The sequence below is a fragment of the Hemiscyllium ocellatum genome, chromosome 48 (genome assembly GCF_020745735.1).
Source record: "Hemiscyllium ocellatum isolate sHemOce1 chromosome 48, sHemOce1.pat.X.cur, whole genome shotgun sequence".
Classification (NCBI taxonomy): domain Eukaryota; kingdom Metazoa; phylum Chordata; class Chondrichthyes; order Orectolobiformes; family Hemiscylliidae; genus Hemiscyllium; species Hemiscyllium ocellatum.
The window spans coordinates 16,508,171-16,531,530 of NC_083448.1; the positions used below are offsets into that span (position 1 = coordinate 16,508,171).

The 23,360-nt window shown below is 43.4% G+C and overlaps 1 protein-coding gene across 1 annotated transcript in view; it reads left to right on the top strand.

The window, feature by feature from the left end:
- The window catches only part of gfpt1 (glutamine--fructose-6-phosphate transaminase 1), a 72,498-nt gene that overhangs the window by 30,292 nt on the left and 18,846 nt on the right, over positions 1-23,360 (top strand). The window contains exons 8-15 of the mRNA XM_060856365.1: positions 2,325-2,404; positions 7,144-7,249; positions 7,588-7,751; positions 9,847-9,942; positions 13,099-13,196; positions 15,333-15,453; positions 17,465-17,622; positions 21,110-21,224. Of these exons, the coding sequence (XP_060712348.1) occupies positions 2,325-2,404; positions 7,144-7,249; positions 7,588-7,751; positions 9,847-9,942; positions 13,099-13,196; positions 15,333-15,453; positions 17,465-17,622; positions 21,110-21,224 (938 nt within the window). The remainder of the gene's footprint in view (positions 1-2,324; positions 2,405-7,143; positions 7,250-7,587; positions 7,752-9,846; positions 9,943-13,098; positions 13,197-15,332; positions 15,454-17,464; positions 17,623-21,109; positions 21,225-23,360) is intronic.

Genomic DNA, 23,360 nt, shown 5'->3' on the forward strand with positions numbered 1-23,360 from the left:
TACGAAGGTGATGATGTTGTTGTAGAATGACCATTGGGAACCAGTGAGGTGCAAAACGAGTTCAACATCTGCTCAGTTGTAAATGCAGCAGAGAACGCAACAATCAGTGGAAGACTATCAAGGGAATAGGCTTGAAGCAGCTGTGGCCTGCATCAATAGTTGGCTCGCTCAAATAACCAAAGGATAAAATGTCACAGCAATTGCCTCATTTCAAGCTCAGGTGACCGATCAGTGTGATTTATCACAAACAAGAGAAAATAGCTTGGTTTCAGAAGCAGAACATGTCACGAGTTTGAGTCCGCTTGCATTAATAGTTAGTACCAAACATGAATATCATGACAATTCCTCTGTGTAGCAAGTGGATTGGTAGTAATCAAACACTTGCTCTTTAATTCTTTAATGTGAGTGTACAGAATTTCAGTGCAATTTCAGTTTATTGTCCTTTTTTGGTTTTCAGTTGATACAAGACATAATAATAAGTAAACAAATGAGTAGGAGCATAGCAGTTATTCTACATTAACAATCTGTTGACGTGTGTGGACTTCAAAATGTTCAGGTTCTGGTATGATGAGGTGTTTTATTTATTCAGGGGAAGTGGGCAGTACTGGCTGGGCTGGCTTTTGTTATTCATCCTTAGTTGCCCCTTGAGAGGGCAGTTTTGAGTTGCCTTCTTGAACTGCATGGTGTAGGTGTACCGAAAATACTCTGAGGGAGAGAATTCCAGGACCTTGACTGAGTGATACTGAAGGAATATTGTTAAATTTCCAAGTCAGGTTGGTGAGTGGCTACCTGCTGTCTTTGTCTCCCCAGATAGTCGTGGTTGTGAGTTTGGAAATTGTTTTCAGAGAGAAGGAAGCATTTTTGTCTGTTAGTTGTTGAGGCATTATTTTCTAATTTCTGTGTCTACTAGCTTATTCCGATTTATACTGTAGACTTCTGTTGGGTAATACCAGCTTTGATAACTCCACGAAAGTTAGTCTCTAAAAAGTCACGGTTTGGTTTCTGAAATAATGCATTGTCAGTTGGTTTATTAGTCTCATTAGTGGCTTATATAGTCTCTGAACAAGTCAAAGCTCTTACATAAACGACATAAAATTGTTTTTGTATTTGCGTTAAATCTTACTTGTGAGTCCAGTGTTGAGAATGAAAATGATCAAATGAGAGGCAGACAGCTTAGCCTCATTACATCCGTTGTGCAGCTCATGTGTTCATTGAGAGAATGTGACCTCTCTTGCCCACCCTGAGGCTTGAACTGCTGATCTGATTGGCAGTAAAAATGAAATGCTGAGATTTCTGAACAATCATGTGAGATGGTGAGAGGCTTGGTTTAGTTTTGAAATGATGGATACTGTAACAAACCTGCAAGAGTCATCGCAATTACATTTTATCAGTCTTTTTCTGCACATGGCCCAGGGCTTGACATCTTCTGACCCCTTTATTGTTTAGTTCCATTATCTTAAGAACAAATGTCACTGTTTAAACCCCTGTACTCGTTATATTCTAAAGCATTACTTGAGGCATTCTAACTAATCGCCATTTTTTATTGAAGTTATTGTTCCCATTAGAGTTACAGAAATACATCTGTACTTAATTAGCCAGGATAACCATGAAAGAGTCTTTGTTTAACTGAACTTTGTGCTCAGTTTTCTTCAGGGTCAACAGTCAACTTTAAGATTCCAATTAAAGCATTCTATCATTCAAGTAAACTTGCTCTGCATTTAATTCAAAGTTAACAGGATTCATTTAAATGTGCTGAAACTATTTGAAGCCCACAGACATTCTTTGAGAACTTCAAGAGTCCATTTTGCTGAATTTGTGCCATTTGATGCATCTCTGTTTGGTTTGAATTCAGTTTACACTCCAGTTTTAATCAAAATAGTGAACCATGAAGACTGGAAATGCTACATGTTTCTGCAGTCTTGTTTGTTAGCCATACAAAGTGGTGCTGGTTCCAGTATTTATGTGCACATGAATTGATGCCCTCTGTATTTCGATATGTATAGGATGCAATTCGTTCATATTGAGGCATGCTTCACCTTATCTCCAGTTGTGTACACTGTTATTGTTGTGGCTTTTGTTGGATTGTAATGTTTGTCCTCCCATGGCTGTAACCAAGACACTTACTCTTTCAGACTCGAGAACAAGCACTGCGTTTCATTGCTGTGGTGCAGTCCTCATCTGAAGTCACTGGGTTACTAACTTTCTCATTTGCTTCTCCCCCTGCTCCACCACAAAGGTGCAGTGAATGAATAGCCTACTCCTGTCTTTATGTTCTATGTAGTTTTGTCATCAGTAATTGTTCATCTGTTTCTTTTCTTTTTCAGGCGGGGAGGCCCTCTACTGATTGGTGTGCGAAGTGAGCACAGATTATCCACTGACCACATCCCTGTGCTATACCGTTCAGGTACAGGAATTGTCCTGACATTTACAAGCTACAGTCCTCATTTTGTTCCACAATCCTTTAGAGTAATTCTCCTTATGACATTCTGTGGCCTAATGCAGAGGCCACCTTTGCCCTTTGTACATGGCACATCCTTATTTTCGTATAAATATTTGCTTATTTGCTTCTTTGGGCTCCTCCCTGATTTCAATACATGTCACACTACATCCTGGCTGTGAGCAAGCACCTGGCATATTATGCACTTGCAAGATGGATGAGGATAATTGCTGTTTGATCTGCCACCCCTTGTAGAATTCTCGAGACCTTGTTTGCCTGAAGTTGGGAAGTTTGAGGATTGGATGTTGACTTTGGGCGTAGTGGGATTTTCCTGTGAGGAGAGGTTGATTCAGTTGGGCCTGTCATCATTGTTGATTTGAAACATACAAGATGCTTAAAAGGTTTGACAGGATCAATGCAGAGAGGTTGTTTGTTCTTACGGATGTAGAAAGCATCATCTCAGATGAAGGGGTCTTCCATTTAAGACAGAGATAAGGAAGGATTTTCTTTCTCAGAGGGTAGTGAATCCATGAAATTTTTTAAAGCAGTGGGCTGTCAAGGCTGGGTCATCAAGTATCTTCAAGCCTAAGGGGCAAACAGCTTTTAAATCTATAAAGGACTCAAGGGTTATGGGAAAAAGGCAGGATAGTGGAGTTGTGCTTTATCAGACCACACAGCATCCAAGGAACAGGAAATTCATCAGGGCTCTGGCCCGAAACGTCGAATTTCCTGTTCCTTGGATGCTGCCTGACCTGCTGTACTTTAACCAGCAACACATTTTCAGCTCTGATCTCCAGCATCTGCAGACCTCACTTTTTACTTTATCAGACCACCCATGATCTCATTGAAGGGTGGAGCTAATTTGAGGGGCTGAATGGCCTACTTCTGCTCCTACATAGAGTGAGCATTCATGACCCACATCTCAGTATCCAGTCACAGCAGTGTCTCGTAAATGAAATTCAGAGAGAGCACTATTTTTTAATCAGGGACAAAAAAGGAAGCTCAGAATTGTTGCCTTTTAGGCAAGGTCCATAAGCCCCCCATCATACTCAATGTGGCTCTGTTCAAGAGGAATTCCAACCCCACTCCCCAAATTCTTCACTGTGGCTGTATAAATTTTGTTTTGTTTTTCATTTGACTCTCCAATTCCCTTTTGAAAACACAAATGGATCTGCTTTCAATGCCGTTCAGAGTTTGACTGCTTGCTGCTGAACAACATTTTTCCGTCCTTTGCCAATTGTCTTCGAGACTTTTGTTGTTAGTACTGCTGTTTCATTTGGGGCACAGTGTTGTACAGCATTGCCTTTGAGTTCCAAGGTCGTTATGTGAGTTTGAAAGACAATCTTCACTGAAGAAGGTCAACTGATGTGAGTGGCCTGGCCTAACAGCAAACTTCCTCAGGGTGACAGGCAAGTCTTTGATGACCTACCATTTTCAAAAAGTGAAGACAGAAAGTGAAGAGAGGAATTATTCCCTTATCAGTGGCATGTCCTTGCTGCTGGCATTTATCCAAGCCTTCAAACAGGCCACCATCACATTAGGCAAGGCAACCAGAAATTATTCACATTCAGTGTTTTGTTTCCTGTTGGAAATGTCAGTGCCAAGCCTCCCTCAACAATGCAAGGTACTCCAGCCAGAGGATGACTCTCCACGGTCATCCCGAGTGTGACCAGGGCCCCAGCAATGCTCTTGCTTGCAAAAATTTCAGTTATCTATCAATTGGTTTATTTGTGGTCATGTCTTACTTTGATTCTGTAACTTTGCAATTCCAGCTGATTTTAAGAAGGATGGAAAATCAATGGAATCAGAAAGCAAAGGCTTAGGTCGAGTATTCAACCTTGGTTCACCTTGTGTATCTTCTCTTGTTACTTGATGTTGTGAAACTTGCCAATCATCATGGAGGATTCAATGAGCGTATTGGGGCATTGGTGCTGCTTATCTGTTTGATGCCTTTTGTGCACATCTCATGTCTCACAAAAAGAAGTGTGGCCAACACTTAACAGGTCTGGCTGCCCGAAATCTGCCTGACTTCCTGAGCATTGCTGCCATTTTAATGTTACCATTTGTAGATCCCGAACACCACCCCGCCTTCCTAATTAGGGCTGATTTGGACAAAGCCCCACCCTTGGAGCTGCAGAGCACTGCTTTGGTGTTCATGTTTGTTTCAGTGCCATGACATGGAGTTCTGACAAAGACGACCATTGCAATTTGGCATTTGACAGGAAATTCCAAGATAGCCCTTGGTGTGTTGCAAGTCGAGATAATCGTGCCCCATTTCCACTTGGGCTGACGTTTGGAGCTTCCATAATATTTTTCCAAAGCCTTAAAGCAGCACTATGTGCATCCTTTGATGTAAATGGCACAATTGTTTTAAAAAAAACATCAAAGCCAGCACGCAAGTCCTGTAAGCCACATTTCAGCGCAATCCTTAACTGTTTTTTAAACTAACACCCACTGCCCAAATGCTGCTTGACCTGGTTTCCAGTGACCCAGACTCGTGCTCTCAAATCCCCAACCCCAAAGGGCTTCATCTCCTGGAAAGCAGCACCAACTTTTGTTGACACTAAACCGAAAAGGAAACATTTGGCTTATCTTGAGTGCATGTCTGTCTTCCTTTCAACTCCTGGACAATCACAATGTAGAATTAGAATGCTTAGAGCAATTGTATTTTGCTTGAATCTCATTATGACATGGTCGAAATTCTCATTTCCTCACTCACTCCTGTCCTGTTATCTGCACTGGGGAGAAGGATGTCTGTTTATTGCTGGTGATCGACTGTTCGCTTGTTTGGTCTGGATGTAAATCCGATGCATCTTCCCCTGTAATGTGAAGCTGTATATCTGAGTATTTGATGAAATGACTGGAAGAAAAATAAACGAAGTGCAGAACATTTTTGAAATGGAGCAAGATTGGGAAGTGTTCATGTCCAAAGGAATATGGCTGCCTTGTTCATGAGGCATAATGAGCTAAATAGCATATGCACCAAGGCAAGAGGAAGGTGTGTGGTTTGTCAGTCTCCTTTGCAAAAGGGTTTGAGGACAGGAATGAAGACGTCTTGCTGAATTGTCGAGTGCTTTGATGAGATCACACCTGAATACTGTGTGCGGTTTATTTTTTCCTCCTCACTGAAGGACGGACAGATTTGCCAGCAATGGAGTGCATCGAAGCTTCTGGTTTGGAGGGATCGACCGATGAAGAAAAATTTAGGACACTGGGCCTTTATTCTCTCAAGTTTAGAAGAATGAGAGATGATCTCTTTGAAACTTATCAAATTCCTTTGGGACCTCAGCAGGATTGTTTCCCCTTACTGGGAGGTCTCGGATCAGGGGAACACTCTGAGAACAAAGGGCAAGCTATTTTGGACTGAGAGGAGGAAGATCTTCATTCTAGCTGTGACTCTTCGGAATGATCTATCCCAGGATGGGGTGGAAGCTCAGTGATTGAATACGCTCAATACCGAGATCAATAGATCAAGGGTCTGAGTGACAGTTTAAGCAAGCTAGGACCTTTTTCTTCAGAGCGTAGGAGACTGAGGGTGGATCTTCTTGAAGTGAATAAGATCATGCGAGGCATGAATAGGGTGAATGCATTCAGTCTTTTTCCCAGGGTTGGGAATCAAGGACTAGAGGGTTAAAGTTGGACGGGAAAGAAGGAAAGGGAACCTGAGGGGCAACATTTTTACACAGAGAGTGATACACATATAGAATGAGTTGCCAGCGGAAATGGTTGAGGTGGGTACATGAACAACTTTTAAATGGCATTTGGACAAAGACACAAGAAGCAAAGGTTTAGAAGCATATGGGCCAAGTGCAGGGAAATGGGATTAGTGTGGATGGACATTTTGGTTGGCATGGACCAGTTTGGGCCAAAGGGCCTGTCTCCGTGCTGTAGGACACTATGACTGTATGAATCGAGTTGTAGATGTCAGAGATATCAAGAGATACATGGGTTGTGTGGGAAAATGGCACTGAGGTAGAAGATCAGTGATGATCTAGTGGAATGTTGGAGCAGGCTCAAGAGACCAAATAACCCATGTTCCCAATCAGGGAGAGTGTCTGTTACAGCACACATCTTCAGCACTCATAATGCAGAACTTCACCTGTCAAGGGTTCATCTGCTCACTCAGGCTGTTGTGAATAATCCCCTGGAACTGTTTCATAGAATATGAGAGTTATTCCCACTGTCCTGGCCCAGACTTACCCCTCAATTATTATCACCAATCGCAGATTTTTCTGATCTGGTCACTGGCAGTGGGAACTTATTGTGTGCAAATCGACTGTTCTGTGTCCTGCCACTCTTCAGAAAAACAAGGCTGTGAAGCATTTTGAGATGTCTCTTAGTCATGGGTTGCATAATATCAATGGAAGCTTTTCTTTGTGTTGAAAAGTTCAAGTTGTTGTCAACAAAGAACAGGAACTGCAATTGTCTGACTATTGCTTGTGACCTGTTTAGAGTTTGCATTGAGTCGTATTTGACCAAGGCCTTGGAGCAGGGTGCTTACACAGGGGTGAGCAGCAAAGGTGGTAATGGGAAAGTGGGAAGGATTCAAATGTTCTGTTTCATTTCCACTGTCGAGAAATACAGTCTGGTTAAAGAATTGAGGATTTCCTGATGAACGTTACAGGGGGAATGCAAGGATCAGGATTTCTATTATTGTTTGAGCCTTTGGCCTGAATTTGTTGATTCTGATGTCCTACACTCAACAGGGAAGGACAAGAAGGGAAACTGCAGCCTTCCTCGGACTGACAGCACCACCTGCTTGTTCCCAGTGGAGGAGAAAGCTGTTGAGTACTACTTTGCATCAGACGCCAGGTAAGCAACAATGTCCCAGTGATCTGGCCAAGCTCTCTTCAGATGTCTGTGGCAGAACTGCACTACAAAGGGTCAGTGACCTCAGGGGTGGGTCTGTGGACTTCTGAAGTGCAGTGGACAGAGGCATGAGGTTTTAACTAGAATTGTGTTTATCCCTGAGTAAGATTGAGTGGTTTGGGGCTGAAAGTTGTACGAGCGGGCTCTGTCTGGTTTCTAGGAAAAGAATACAGGGTTGGGAGAGTGTGAGGCGGTGGTGGTATCTACTGCCATGTGAAGCAGCAGACTGTGACCATGTGGAACACTGCAGTCTCATGTATTGTCATTCTCATATCCAACAGTGCTGTGATCGAGCACACCAATCGAGTGATCTTTCTGGAGGATGATGACGTGGCAGCCGTGGTAGACGGACACCTCTCCATCCACCGGATCAAGCGCAGAGCTGGCGATCATCCAGCCCGTGCCATCCAGACTCTACAACTGGAGCTTCAGCAAATCATGAAAGGTATGGAGGGCTGGGCTTCTGCAGCAGCTGTATCCTGGAACCTTGCATGATTCTTTGAAGAAGTCCAATGACACAAGTGGGACAGTGCAGTAGTGGGCTGTTTGGCCCATTGTGACTTCACCGACTCTCTGAATGAGCTATTCTCCTACCTTCGCCCCATAACCCTGCATATTCTTCCTTTTCAGACTGATGTCTAATCACATTTTGAATTCTCCTTTTGAACCTGCCCTCCATCACATTGTCCTGCTGCATGTTTCAAACCCTGTGCCACATTGTGTGGGAATGACTTCTTTTACTAATTATTTCAAATCTGGTACACTCTCCTTCTCAATCCTTTCATGAGTGTGAACTGTTTCTCCCTGTTTACCCTTGACTAGACCTTGCATAGTTTTGACCACTTCAACCCCTCAGCATTCTCTTCTTCAATGAAAACAGCCCATTCTACCTTCATAACTGAAATTCCCCAATCCCAAAGCCATTCTTGGAAAACCTCTTCTTTACCAGGGCCATGAGGCATGAACACCAACAGTGTCTCTCAAAAGGTTGGGGAGCAACTGTGGTGAGAAAAACAGATAAGGTTTCAGATCCATGTTGCTGTGCTGGTCCTGGGTGCAAGGATAGCCAGGCATGGCCTCTCAGTGATAGGCCAGGAACAATGAAAGAGCAGCAGTAGAGGAGACACCACCGAGGAGAGGAATCTCCTCTCTGTCAGCTCCAGCCTGCACCTCCTGTCTGCCTGTGTCTCCTCCTCACTTCCGACATCCTCCTTATCCTCAGGCAGTGGGAAGGGGAGCCACATCAGCAGCGCTTGGTGGAGGCCATCTGGGCCTGGGTTGCTGCAAATGTCACCACCAGCACGTGTGGGTGCTGGGGGATTTGGTGGAATGGACAAACACTTTGCTCAGAATAACCCAACTGGATCACAGATAGCCTTTAAGGCAGGATACCTGCCACCCTGAGCATGGGACAGTCCGATGTGTGACTGCACACCTGCCAGCCTTGCATGCCATGTGGTTGTGAAGACACACAACGCAACAGCTGTCCGAGAACGTGGCTCCCACTGCCACCTTCTCGAGGAGAGTTAGGGATGGGCAGCAGACGCTGCTGTTGCTGCATCCATGCTCATCCTCTCAGTGTTTGAGAAAAACTCTGCCAAGTTCAGATGGGTTTTGTGTGCAGCTTTTGGAGCCGACAGAGAAGAAACTCTCATTCCATCAGCCTGGGTTGGAGTTGATCCCAAGTCCAGAGGTAAACAGCAAGCATGGAGCTGCCTCTCTGGTCTTTAATGCTGTAATAAATACCATGTGTCCTGATGGAAAATGATACCATCTGTACCATTTCAATATTTATAAGTTCTGCCAAATTGTATTTCATTTACTTTTCTGATGGAGTAAGTTCACATCTATCAAAATTCTGTTTCCCTTTCACACTGATTAGGTTTCTGGTTGGCCTGGTTTGTTGGCACATGTACCTGAATGATAAAATCTACTGATGTGTCCTGTTTTCAGGACTGCATAACCTTTCAGTATTTATGTACAGCTTCCCTCAGGTTGTGTATAGAGAATGCCTATCAGGGATCAGTGCACCACACAAAGTGCTTTCCAACCAGATTATTTTAATGCTACACCAGCACTTTATACCTGAATGGGCTCATTTAGAGATACTGTCCCTGGAAGCAATTTAATTCCGGTCAGAGCAGTTTCAAATCGAGAAAGGGGCTGTGGAGTGCCTTGCAAGATTGTGGCCTGTCTCAGAAAAACCCAGAATGAAAAGCACCTCGAACAGCGAAAGAGATAACTGCATTAAAAGAAATCAGATCAGTAATGAGACCATAACAGCATCATATACTGATTCTAATTCTCCCAATAATTCAACAGAAAACAAGTGACCTGACTTGTGATACTTTGGTGACCATTGAGATATGCGGATTGTGTACACATGATATTGCCAGCTTTAGTTGCTAATCTTGAGGGGCTGGAGACAGACTGAACCATATGAGTACTCACCATTCAAATCAGTTTGTGCATATGGTGGTGATAATGTAATGGTGTAATTTCTATCTCATTTACCGACCCCCTGCATTTTATTAAAACAGGCAACTTCAGCTCCTTTATGCAGAAAGAAATCTTTGAGCAGCCTGAGTCTGTTCTCAACACTATGAGAGGAAGAGTCAACTTTGATGACTATACAGGTAAGAAAGTTTAAGAGCAGCTTTATATTCATTTTTATATTTCACTGTGCACTTTTGTGAGCTGTTCATGTGTACTGAGGTGTGAAGTCATTGTCAGTCATCGGAAAAAACTAAGCCAAACAATCCATTGAGTCTGTTTCATCTTGTAACAGGGTCATGGCTGATCTGATTTTGGCCTTAACTTTGATTTGTTGACTGTTCCCCATATATTTTAACAGCCTTGGAGATCAAAGATCCTTCTAACTTAATGTGGAATGTGAATGTTGCAACCTTCACTGTTCTCTGTGAGTGAGAATCTGATGGGTTAATGCCACTCCAAGGGAAGGCTTTCACCCTCATATCTATTTTGAAAAGGAGACCCTGTTTCTAGGTGACACCAGAAGAGGAAATATCAACTTAGCATCTTTCCTGTCAAGTCCCCTTAAAACCCACATGTTTCATTCTTCTACAATCCAACCAACAGAAGGCGAACCTTTTGTCAGCAAACTACCCCAGTATCCCAAGATTCAGCCCAGTGAATCTTTCCATTGCAGGTCCCTTCAGTAAGGAATCGGGACTTCACGTTATACTTCAAGTCTAGTCTCCCAGTGACCTCTTCAGGACGGAGTATTTTTAGACTCCAGCTCTCTCTCAACACTTTGCCATCAAAACTACTTGGTGTTTGTGTATGCTAGTCTTTTGTGGTTCATATGCAGTGGCCAGGAATCATTGATTTAATTTCAACTAAGTTGTCTGCTTGCTAAGAAAATGGAACTGAAATTGGCCTTGCCTCCCTTCTGTTCGACACTGCACGGAATGCTACTCCTGTGCTGAATGTCCATTTAAAAATTGTGTTATTGTTCCAGGCAACATTCATCATGACACATCCAGACAGTTTTTTAAATGAGTACGGAGGTTTAAGACAGCTCAGCCTAATTCATTTTTATTCAGAAAATTCCCAGAGTCTAACCATTGAAACATGCCATTTGAATGCAACATGTATTGTGCAGGATTTAAATCCTTAAGCCTGCTCTGTAATAGAATCAATGCTCAAATAGTCAATGTACTTGCCCTTACCTCAAAAATTTTGACATGTCTTATGGTTCCACTGGCATGATAGAGTTGAAGCTTGATTTTTCATGTTGTTAAATGTTGAGGTCAGGCACAGAACATATTTACAAGACTTCTGAATTTATTATTCAAAAGAAGAACAGAAACTGCATCTCACAAGTCAAGACCTCTTGGGTGGTATATTTCAAATATCAGAAAGAAACAATGATTCATCCCTTTTCTCCCAGCAACACCCTTTCAGTCCTGAAATCTCAGTGAAGAAGCATCTCCATATCTTGTTTTCTGCTTAGCTGACAGGGCTAGAATTGGTTCCCATCAGTAAGTTGCTGTGCATTCATTGAATGTTGGTACCTTAGTTCATGTCACTTCCCAAGACCCAAACTTATTACTAAATGCGGGTTGCTCACCTTATCTCTGTAAAAGCTTTGTCGGATGCATCCCTATCTAACTTTCAAACCCTTCTGCTTCTGGCTTTCTCCTCAGCAATTTCAACTCCGATTTCACTTTGGGACCTGTCCCCTCCGCTGACTGTTTGGAGACTGTTAATGTCAGCACATCTGCTGTTTTAAGAACCTGCTTCTGGCTCCTTGTCTCTCTCTCTCTCTCGTGCTCGTAAAACCTGAGTTCTGCGTCTGGTCTTTCGATCATGTCTCCTGGTATGGCATTCCCCGACCCAGTGGAAATCGGTTCTCTCCATCAACCCCATTAATTCCCCTCAATATCATGACAACTTCAAACAAGTCTTTTAAATTCCAGGAAATTGGACTTGATCATTTCCATTGTAAAGCATCTTGTTTGTGGTGTTCTCGCTGATAACGATCCTCAGTTTCCCTCTGGCTACTTGGAATATGTCTGCTTGACCCTGATCTCTCAATTCAATACACTGCAGTGGTAATAAAGGGGAAAGTTGCCAGTACAAAAAACAAATTGTGAAGCTTGGTTCAATTCTGAGAAAAGGAAAGATGAATCCCTTGGCCGGGAATCTTGATTGCAATTCCCATCAAGAAGAGAAAAAAAATCCCTTGAAAGGACTGCTCAGTGCAAAAGCAGACAGAACAAGCTTCCTTTTACCACTGTTATGGACCAGGCCAGACCCCCTCAAAATATTTTCAGTAGGTAGCCCAGACCCTAATTTTTTCTTATTTTAAAAGTCTATCTGAAGTACCGTGTTACAGATGTGATGCGACTGGTCAAATTACTCGATGTTAAGCAAAGGACAATTTATTTAAACACTGTAATTAAAATACAAACAAAAGTAGGAGGAGTTTAGAATAACTTAACTGTTGGAAAACTTAATCAAATAATAGATATGGTAACTGTTACTGATTGACTGTTGCAATATGGGAACTTCCCGTAAACACACCCGTTGGTAAAAAGGCAAATTCAGACACAGATTCTCACATCTCATTCGGGAGGAAAAAACATCAAGAGAAAATTCAGAGGAAGTTGCAACTAGGAGACATTCGCTGAAGCTTCCAACTCTGTTGAGACCCCAGAAATCTAGATCTGTGAAATCTGGCCACACATTCAGGCTGTTAAAAAATGCAAGGCCTTCCAAGCTGTTTAGTCAAGAGGCCACCAGTGACTAGTTCAGCACCTCTGCCTTACAATCTCTTTTCAAAAGGACAAAGTGACAGATTGTCACACCACTTTCAGACATTGGCAATCCTGCCAGATGCTGCAAGTTGAGCTCAAGATGCAGAGAGCAACAAGATTGAGACAAACCTCAAAGACTTAAGCTGTGTCATGTGGAATAAAGCCAGTTTAGGAATGGTGTGGGTGATGAGGTGAGGGGGGTGGTGGTTGTGGTTGGAGAGGAAGGTAAGGGGTTGGGTTGTTTACAATGTTGAGTGTGATGAACTGGTTGAGGTGAGCCCAGAGTACTGTTTGGTGGCTTACAGACAGACAGAATGTCCTTTTCTTGGCATATAACTTGCAAATGGATATGAGAGAAAGAAGCTAATTGAGTTGAAAGGATTAAAGGCCATCTCAATGGGTTAACTTCCCTTCTGTTCTCTTTGCCTGGGATTTTTTAATGTCATTGTTCCAGTTGAGGCCGCTGTTGAAGTGCAAGTGAGTGATGAATCTTTCTTTTTCCTTTCACAGTCATTCTGGGTGGCTTACAGGACCACATCAAGGAGATTCTGAGGTGCCGACGTCTAATCCTCATCGCTTGTGGGACAAGTTTTCATGCTGGTGTTGCTGTAGGTTGATTTAACTGGTAGATATTTTCAAATATAGAGATTGACACTGTCACACGTTAGGAATGGCACCTGTCAAAAAGCACAGTGGAAGAAAAATTTGCTATTGCCTTTGTCTCAGAATCCCTACAGCATGGAAACAGACCCTCCGGCCCTACAAGTCCACACCGACCCTCCGATGAGTATCCCACCCAAACCTATTCGCCATTACACTGTGTTTGCCTGAACATTATGGGCAATTTAGCATGGCCAATGCACCTGACTTGTACGTCTTTGGATTGTGGGAAGAAACCGGAGCACCCAGAGGAAACCCACACAGACACGTGGAGGATGTGCAAACTCCACACAGACAGTCGCCCGAGGCTGGAATCAAACCCAGGTCCCTGGCGCAGTGAGGCTGCAGTGCTAACCACTGAGCCACCATACCTTCCTCAGTTAACAGGAGGTGAATTTTGCACTCTGCAGTTTGGAACCTGTCACACACAAACTCGTTCCCCATTGGGTTACTGGGAAAGTAGACCATGTGATCCATTTCTGAGCCACCTTGAATAAAATACTTTCCATTTCTGTCCTTTGCGGTTGGTTTATTGCAGCTCATGCAGTAGACAGCGGTGCAAACTATGTGATCCCTGGGAAAAAAGACTTGGGTTTTTGCAGTCCCTTGCTGAGCCTTCACATTGGCCCAAAGTGATAGCAGAATAGAACAAACCTTGAGCAAACATGTAGTCACACCTGTCTGTATATCGTTATTATGAATTTCATTATTTGAACTTCTCTTTCCATTTCAATTCACTGGCATTTTCTTCCACTCAGACACCAGTTAGTTGAAAGCTTTCTAAGTTGTGCTCTCTTGTATAAAAGCCCTCCACCCCGACGAATAGTATTCTTGCAACACTGTCCTGGTTTCTTGTTGTCTCATACCCACCCAAATACGGCACGTTCAGGGTCCCTGTTAATTTACTTTTGCAAACTTGCCCTGTTGTCACAAACATCTGAGTAACATGTTCCATTGCACTCCCTTAAACTCTTGATGACCACTCAAACTGCCCATTCAGTATTTCTGAGGACCAAGTTCTCTGTGTTCAGACCCTTACCGAATGACTGTCTAATTAAGCTGATTATTTGACTCATTCTGTGAACCACTGCCACCTCAGAACAGCTGGCAGGAGGACAACAGACACTGCGTGCCAAAACGTTTTGGTACTGTTAGCAGTGATTCCTGCTCAGTGCAATCAGAAGAAGAAACAGCAGAAGAGAAACAGATTTGTTTTCAGTGTGTTCTCTTCGGAGATCAGTAGGCAAGATCAGTTGCTGCCTTCAGTGTGTTCATGTCTTGATGAGTGTTACTTAGAAAACCTTGGGGTATATCCCACGTCCCTCCCATGTGTATTGCAAGGCCCCATCATGTTTTGTTGCTCTCCATGAGAATCTCCATGAGTAATCTCTCCTCACCCCTAGTATTCTCCGAACCTTTCTTCCTTGTGTGTATATGTTGTTTAAATACATCCCAGTTCCTCCTTGTGATAGTAGGTTCTTTATTTTCATTCGTGTCTCGGTGTAGTTTATCCTGAATTCCGTGTGAGGATTTGCCAGTGACTGTTTATGTTTATGATCTCCATATCTCACCTGGAAAGGAAAACATTTTTGTCAATGGTCACTCTGCCATCACTTTAAAGACAGGCAGAGGATTTCTCATCCTTATACAAAACAAAATACAATGGAACTGGACGTATGAAATGAAAAGAAAGTGCTGATAGTACGCAGGAGATATGGTCATCGTTGAAGGGTCGTGTTCAACCTGAAACCTTTGCTCCCTTTCTTTCGCTTCACGAGTATTTGAGCCTTTCTTGCATTTACTGTTTGCACCTCTCTCAAGAAACAGCTGAGAAAATGACTCACGTTGCCATTGTCATGAAGCAGAATATAAGCATGGTCCTTTAGTAATCATTTTGTACTTTTTGTTTGTTAATACTGACTGTGAATTGAGGAAATGGTTAGTGCTGATTCAGGTGCAATTGAGTGATAGACTGGCCAAGAGTTCTGAACCTGGTTTTGTCCCCCGACCCCCAGAACAACTTGGGAAATATTTCTTAAAGACAGGAACTCGAGCACTTGCTATGTTTTTCTGTGGGTTTGCAGACTCGACAGGTGCTGGAAGAGCTTACAGAACTGCCCGTCATGGTTGAACTTGCCAGTGATTTTCTGGACCGAAACACTCCAGTCTTTAGAGATGATGTCTGCTTCTTCCTCAGCCAGTCAGGTACTTCATAATGACAAAAGCTACTGTTACCTGCATGTGTGGTTTTTTTCTCTAACTTTAAAAACATCACTTCAGTGTAAATTGTTATGTCAGCTTAGTGAGACATATCTGGCTGTGAATGCTCCACAGTGACCTGTCAATTACATCGCCAGTTAAACCTCCTTTCAAGTTCATTTTATTTACTGTGAGCAGTGTCAAATCATAGAATGCCATCGTAAAGGCCATTTGATCTGTTGTGCCCAGACTAGCTCACTGCAAGAGCAACTCATCTCACCCCAGGTCCCGAAAAAACATTTATCTCCTCATTCTTTTCTCAAAGTCTCAAACTTTTTTGTAGCATAATTTCACATCAACTTATATTTTTCTCAACTTTGGGGACTAATGGGGAATTGATAGAGAGGTTCCCGGGCTGTTGAAACATATCCTGAATTCTCCTTCCATGCCCAACAAGTTGGCAGCCAAAGCTTGTGGTCCACTGCACCTCAGGACCTCCTGCATGCACACTCAGGCAGTGCACGACAAATGAGAACCACTCGCTGATGAACAGTGTTTTCCCTTCTCTCACCATTGATTTTTTGCCCCATCACCTTAAACGTTTAAATCTTAAATCACCTCAAACCATTGAGAAGTAGTTTGTGGCTGTACACCATTTCAACTTGATTCATTCCCAAACTCATGGGGGGGTGGGGGCTACAGTTTTGCAAAAGGAGGACGGGAAGAATAAGTTGTTGTGCACTCTCTCCCGTGGCAGTCTTCACAATGTTGACAGCAGCCCAGCAATTCGGTGTTTCTTTAGGGGTGGGCTGTGCACATTTTGGATACTTGGTGTAATTCCCAATCGCGTCGGTCTTTCTCTGCTTGTGGAGTCTTTCGCACAGACCACGGGTTGAATCTTTTGAGCTGTGGGGAAATCTGTACTTCCATTGCAGTCAGGCATTCAACCTGTGTATTTTGGCTCCAATCACAATGATACACCATGTTGCAGGATGGCCAGGAGCATTGGCATGAGCCAGTCAGAGGGGCTAGCAGGGATGGCGGAATATGATGTAAATCCTGTTGGCAAAGATCACAGGCTGAAATTTTCAAGGTGTTGACAATTCCTGCCCTTGAACTATAGCTTGCATGGTGAGTTATTTTACTTGGCAACATACCATTGTGAGAAACAGTGCGTTGGGATTCTACTGCGTGAAACGTAGCAGACAGCCTCATATATTCCTATAAAATCCCCCTGTTGCTGTATCTTAACTTGGGCATCAACCGGGTGGAATAAATGTGCTAATGTCTCTGTTCTAATCACACTGACAAAGTTGTAAATCAATTGCGTTAAACATTGCTCAGCTAACAGTATCAGGATAGGCCATTCAGCCTCTCTTGCGTATTCCGGTCCACGGCTAATCTGTATTTTGACACGATCTACCTGCCTTTGTTCATAACCCTTCGATCAAAATTCCCCGAGGTTCAGGTTTGACATGTTCATTTCAACCCCAGCCGGTCCAGTTTTTTGGAAGCAGGCGAGTTGAAATTTCCACACCCTTTTTGCTGAGCAGTGCTTTCATTAATCACCCATAATAGGTTGGCTCAAAGTGTTCTGGGTTGTCTCAAAAGAAGAATTAATTTCTCTGCATGTCAATGCCTTAATCGTTTTCATCAGCTTTAATCACCCCTCAACCTCCAAAAGTCAATGAATTACATGCCAAGCTTATGCAAACCTGTCCTCATCATCGAAGTCTGGCATTGAATCCTGGCATTGTTCTGATAAATCCACCCCTTTCAAGGTCAGTTTATCTTGCCTGAGATTGGTGCCCGAAACTGAGTGTAACACTCCAGATGGAAAAGTGAATAGAATTGCTGCCAAGTCCCAACATGATAATTAAATCAGAATTTGACTTCTTGGTCGCTAGGTCAAGAGCCTTGCCCATGACACGTAGTGCAAGCGTTGTGTGAAAACTGGATGGAGGGTTTCATTGTGACTGGTTTGACAGCCTCATCTCATTTCTTTGTTCATTTTCAGGGGAAACAGCTGACACTCTGATGGCACTGAGGTACTGCAAGGAGAGGGGGGCCCTGACTGTGGGCATCACAAACACAGTTGGTAGCTCCATCTCTCGAGAAACAGACTGCGGTGTCCACATCAATGCTGGACCAGAGATTGGAGTCGCCAGCACCAAGGTAAGTCGTTAGCGTCAGAACAGTCACTTACTCATCATTTCCATGGCTTGGATTTTTAACTGTGATTTCTCTGTTCACCTTGATTCAGGCAATTGGTTTGTCCAGTTATACAGTATGCGTCTTGGATCAGAGCTTTTACCCTGACCCTCTCTGACTTGCCACCTCACATCTGGAAATCATTATTGGAAAGCCTGTATGCAAACACTTACCGTGACCCTCTGTGAAGGCTGCCTCTTTCTGCTGGGGCCCTCTGTGCCTCTGGCCAGAGAAGCATTCTTCAGTCATGAAGTGAGGCAGTACTTTACAACCAAGCGTGATATCTGCCTGTGCAGCCCATCCCAGCTGAGCCTGGTCCTCTGCACAGCCAACTCTCCACCCTAGCTGCCTGACTCTGGAAAGTTGAATCGCGGTTTGCCAAACTTGCCTGCTGACAGTTTTGCTGCTAACGTTGGGTTCAGGCTGCCCTGCTTTCTTTGAGTCCAAAAGCTTTTCACACCTCACTTTTGTTTTTCAATGATGTGAGCTGGAGCACAAGGGTCCCCTCAGTTGGTGTGGATGTGCCACATGTCTTCATTCGGATTTACTTTACCCACAGACAATCCTTAAAAGTGTAGATTTTTAAGGGGCTCCTGTCTTGGAGAGACAGAAACTGGTTAAATGTAATATAAATGAGAATGAGAGCAGGGTTCTGGCTCGGTTCCCTGCTTCCTATCCACCTCCCCCAACCACACGCACACCCAGTTGCCCCAAGTGAGTAATAGAAGACAGCATTTTCTTGCCTCACTCAGAGCTGACAGAGTGTTTGTTTGTGCTGGAATTCTGCTTCTGCTTCACTCAGATGGTAAGCAATGACGTCAGCAAGGCACACTTCTGCTAGTTAGTTCAATCCACTCCAGGCCTTGATTGTTCCCCTGAGGCATTGATGGTGGAAAGCAACTGGAATCTGTCAGGGATTAGGGATGTCAGGGAGTGGACTGGAGACATCAGTGAGAGTTAATTTGGGGATTTGTTGCTGCATTTCTGCATTCTTCTGAGTTCACAACGGTCTGATCGCTTTTTTTGCAGTATATAAACATGGTACAATTATCTCGTGGTAGCTGCAATTTGAGACATATGTAAAGGAAGTTGAGCAATTCCATTTGTCCCCTTTTACAGCCTATGGCTGAATTCATTCTTGAGCTCTGATTATGGCACTGATCTGGCTGCTGTGATGTGAGTCGCTTTCAGGACTTGTGGTTTCTTTTACTGTTCATATTCATTACGTTCCATGGTTGTGTAATTCAATATTTTGTCATTGCTCTAATTCCTGAGGCTGCTAGCTGTGTCCCAAGGGTAAGGAAATGAAATCCTGTCATGTAGCCTGCAATCTTAGCCTTGACTGTAAACATGATTTAATAGCACATACAGCCTGTGACTGTCCAAGTGTCAGTGGCTGATGTACTTGATATCACAGCCATAATCCATTTCATCTGGGACGTTACAGTTCCACTGTGGTCAACAATTTCATTGAAGCTGTTGCACACACTCTGCTTCGGTTGTTGAGTCCTCCTGGCTGGCATGCATTCTGCTGGTGCAGTTATCTTTTTTCAGGTTTTCTTTGTGAGGTTCGAGATTGAACCAGAAGATGCTGAGGAGATCAGGCAGCCTCTCCTGAGCAAAGCGAACATAGAATTGTTGCAGTGCAGAAGAAGTCCCATTTGGTACATCGTGCCTGTCCTGACTCTCTCAGCACTTTAACTTAGGCCTATTCTCTTGCATTTTCCCGGTTGTCTCTATTCAATAAAGCGTTCAATGCTGCTGTTTAGAATATCTCAGTTGAATCTGCATCTGCCTTACTTCCAGACATTCATTCCATACCTTAACCATTCACTGTGTGAAATCATGTTTTTTTGCCTTATACTTCCTTCTTTTGCAAAACACATCAAAACTGTTCTCAATCCATTTCTGAGCAGGGAACGGTTTCTTACTGTACACTTGGTCAGGAGCATCATGTTTCCACTTTTCCAGTGTTTCCTTGCATATAAAGTGTGTCATCCTGGAACCATCTCGGTAAAGCTCTTCTGAAGTCTCTCAAATGCATTCCCATGCTTGGTATATTGTTGCACAAGAACTGCATACACTACTTAAGCTGGTCTCTCATCCACATCCATCATAAACTTCTGCTGTTGTCATCTATGTCCCTATTTATGAAGCCTAGACTATTGTTACTTGACTCTCTGGTCTCCATCTGTCCTACCACCTATCATGACTGACTGACACATCCACCATGTCCCTGTGCTCATGCACACCCAGTACACTGTCTCCCCAAGTTCTTCGTAGCAAAGTGCAACACTGAACTTTGACTGCATTGAGCCTCATCTGCCACCGAACGGCCCACTCCACCAACTTGTCAATGTATTTTTTTTTTAACTTCTGCTCTGTCTGCCTCACAGTTCAACCAAAGTTTGAGTTGTCCACAAGCTTTGAAATGGTCCTGTGTACACCGAGGTCCAGATGATATATTTATGTGTACATCTGTATCAGGAAAAGCAAAGGTCCCAAAACCCGACTCCCAGAGAACTCCATCACCAACCTTCATCCCAGCTCAAAAATATTCCTTAACCATGACATCCATATTTGCCAACCCTCAGCCAGTTTTAAATCCATGTTGCTCCTGTCCCTTTTTATTCCATGCTGTATAATTTTCCCCTCATGTCTGTTGTGTGGCATCATATCAGACATCTTTTGGAAGTCCATCGACCACAAATACAGAAATAAACTCATCAACCCTCTCCATTACTTCTTCAGGAACTCCAGCAAGGAGCAATTTATCCTTAACAATTCCATGTCTACTCTTGGGAATGAATCCACATTTTCCCATGTGGTGAATAGTTGTATCTAGACGTTACCCCACACCAAGGTTTCGGGGCCTTGATTTTCCATCAATCAGAAATCATTGTGACTCATTTTCTCTTCCAAACCCGCACTGCAGAGAAAGGGGACCAAACCTGGAGGGTGGCATGATGTGCTTTGTGAGGGGGCTGCTGTGAACGACACATTCTGACACTCTGCACTTCTTTAGTGGCAAGTCCCCAGTGCCTAGTTCCAAAAATACAAACAGCAAGTGCTGGAGAAACCCTCCAGTCTGGCACTGTCTTTGGGGAGAGGAAAAGAGTTGACATTTCTAGTGCACTACCCCCTCCAGAGATGCTGCCAGACCTACTGAATTTCTCTGGCGCCTTCTGTTTTTATTGTAGTTCTACCGCATCTGCTTTAATTCAAATAATCCCAGAGTTTGGGTCCTCTGTGCTGTCAAAAGCTGTCTGATGAGGAGATGAAATCAGTCCTATTTGTACATGATTGACATGTTGAAGTAATCTGACTGCTGTTGATTGCCTTGCAATTTCCCAGAACCCTCGAGTTGGGATTGCTATTTTCTGTGCACTCTTAAACTGCATAGTGGTGACTGAATTTAGCCAATAACTGACTCCCTTTTGTTTTCACCCAGGCATACACCAGCCAGTTTGTTTCTCTTGTGATGTTTGCACTCCTGATGTGTGAAGATAGGATTTCCATGCAGGAGAGACGAAAGGAAATTATACGAGGTTTGAAGGCATTACCAGGTCAGCATTGGCACTGTTCATCATGTGAAATAAAATCAGATGTAACCTTGTCCAAACATATTCTGACCGAAATGTAAAATCAAACTACAAGATAATTATTTTATAAAACCAGAAAGGACAATAATTTGCGTTTACAAAGTACCTTTGATAAACCTTTTGTGCTTTGGCCTCTGTGAAGTTATAACTCCCCTTCGTTTTTTTTGCCAAATCTTATACATCCACCCAAGCGTACAGATGAGGTATTGCTTATCCTTTCTTTGTCATGCACTGCCCAGATTCGGCAACTGGAGTCTGTCGTTCAGCTTTTTGATCCTGCCCCGCCATTCAATATAATCATGGCTGGTAGAACACTTCAGGGCTTTTTCCCTACTCTTATCACATAACCCTGTACGCCACTGGTAGTCAGGAGCGATCAATCGCTCCCTTAAATGTACTATGACTAATCTTCCTCAGCTCTCAGGGCTAGGGAGTTCCAAAGATTCACAGTGTATTGCATTCAAGAAAACTCTTGCTCCTCACCTGAGGCCTCAGTGGACGTTTGTGTGGATGGCACAGCTTTTGGCTCAAAGGCAAGTGTGCTTCCAACTCAACCAAGACTGACACAAATAAAGTAAGTTTGCAGATCCTGCTTTGCTTTACCTGATTGAATCAGCAGACTTTCCATGTGTTCAACACTGGAATCATTTCCAGGATGTGTTTATATTTTGTTTGCATCTCAAAATGCAAGTACATCACCCTCAAGGTTTGACATGAAAGCAGTGACCAACCAAGAAGACAACGTCTGAAATAAGACAATGTTCTGTGTCCGAACCACATTAACAGAAGAATAACAATTTCCTATGCTTCCTGTGTACTATCATCGAAGTGCATCACCGAGACTGAAAAATGATTCCTGTGAGCATGATGAAAAGAATAAAAGTCATACAGTCTAAGGGCCGTATTTCATGGTGCCTAAACAACTATGTCAGGCCCATCTTCATATCCCTTGATTCACTCAGTGGCCAAAAATGTACTGTCCTCCAGTGTCACTGGTTGAGGAATATAGAAGTCAAGGCTAATGTCCTGGGGGAAGAGATTCCAATCCCACCTTGACCGTGGTAAATTCTATATTCATACAGTATCTGGAATTAAAAACTACCATGGTGCCGACTGTGTCATCATTGTCACTTGTCATCAAAACCCTTCTGGTTCAGTGATCCTTTTCTGCCTTTCTAGCCCGGCCAGCCCTTCAAGTGATTGTACTCCCACAGCAATGTGGTTGAGTCTTAACTGCCCTCCCAAACGATTGAACATGCCGCTTGGTTGCCAGCAGTGATTGAAGGAGGCAGCTGACCAGAGCAGTTACATTGGATGGGCACTAACTCTTGGCCACATCCATGTCAGCTGAATGAATGTAGTAAAGTGTGCAGTGTGCTCAACAAGCTGAATATAGACAAGTTTGCAATAAGGAAGTGTGAAGATTCTGAACCCTCAGTTCTCTTTATCCTTGCATTGGCCAGTCCCATATCCTGAGAATATAAATTTCGACACTTTAGCCAGGTGAATCTGCCTCTTGGCATCTCAAGTGCTTTGAATATTTCACACATTTGAATGAGATCATGTCTCATTCTTGCAACTCCAGGAAATGCAGGATCATTCGGCTCAGTCTGTCCTCACAGCACAGCCCCCTCATCCCGGAAATGTGCTTCTTTGTGGCTCAATATAAAATCATTGACAAAGGGTTGTTTCTGTGGTCAGTCTGTAGGAGAGCAACAGCCACATTAGCACAGCTCAGTGAAGGGAAGATAGCGTGGACATCTGCTTTTTAGGTTCTAGCTTAGTTGCCGCACCTTTTATTCTGTTCACTGTGGAGTGTCTTGTGTGAACAACAGGACCCAGGTAAGGCATCAAGAGGAGACCTGGCATTCAGAAAACACAGTGTTGATTTTGGAGAGATCTGCAGAAATAGCAATTGGAAAATCCCAGACAGAATGAGCAAATGCTGGAAGTGAGCTGTGAGACTATGAACAGCAAACATAGATTTGCATGTCAGGTGGGAACGCTCCATGTGAACTGGTGAGTGGGAGATAAGAGACCCTGGAAAGAACTCACTAAATAGGATGGTAAGGGCAGATTTGTTCTCCCTCCATCACTTCT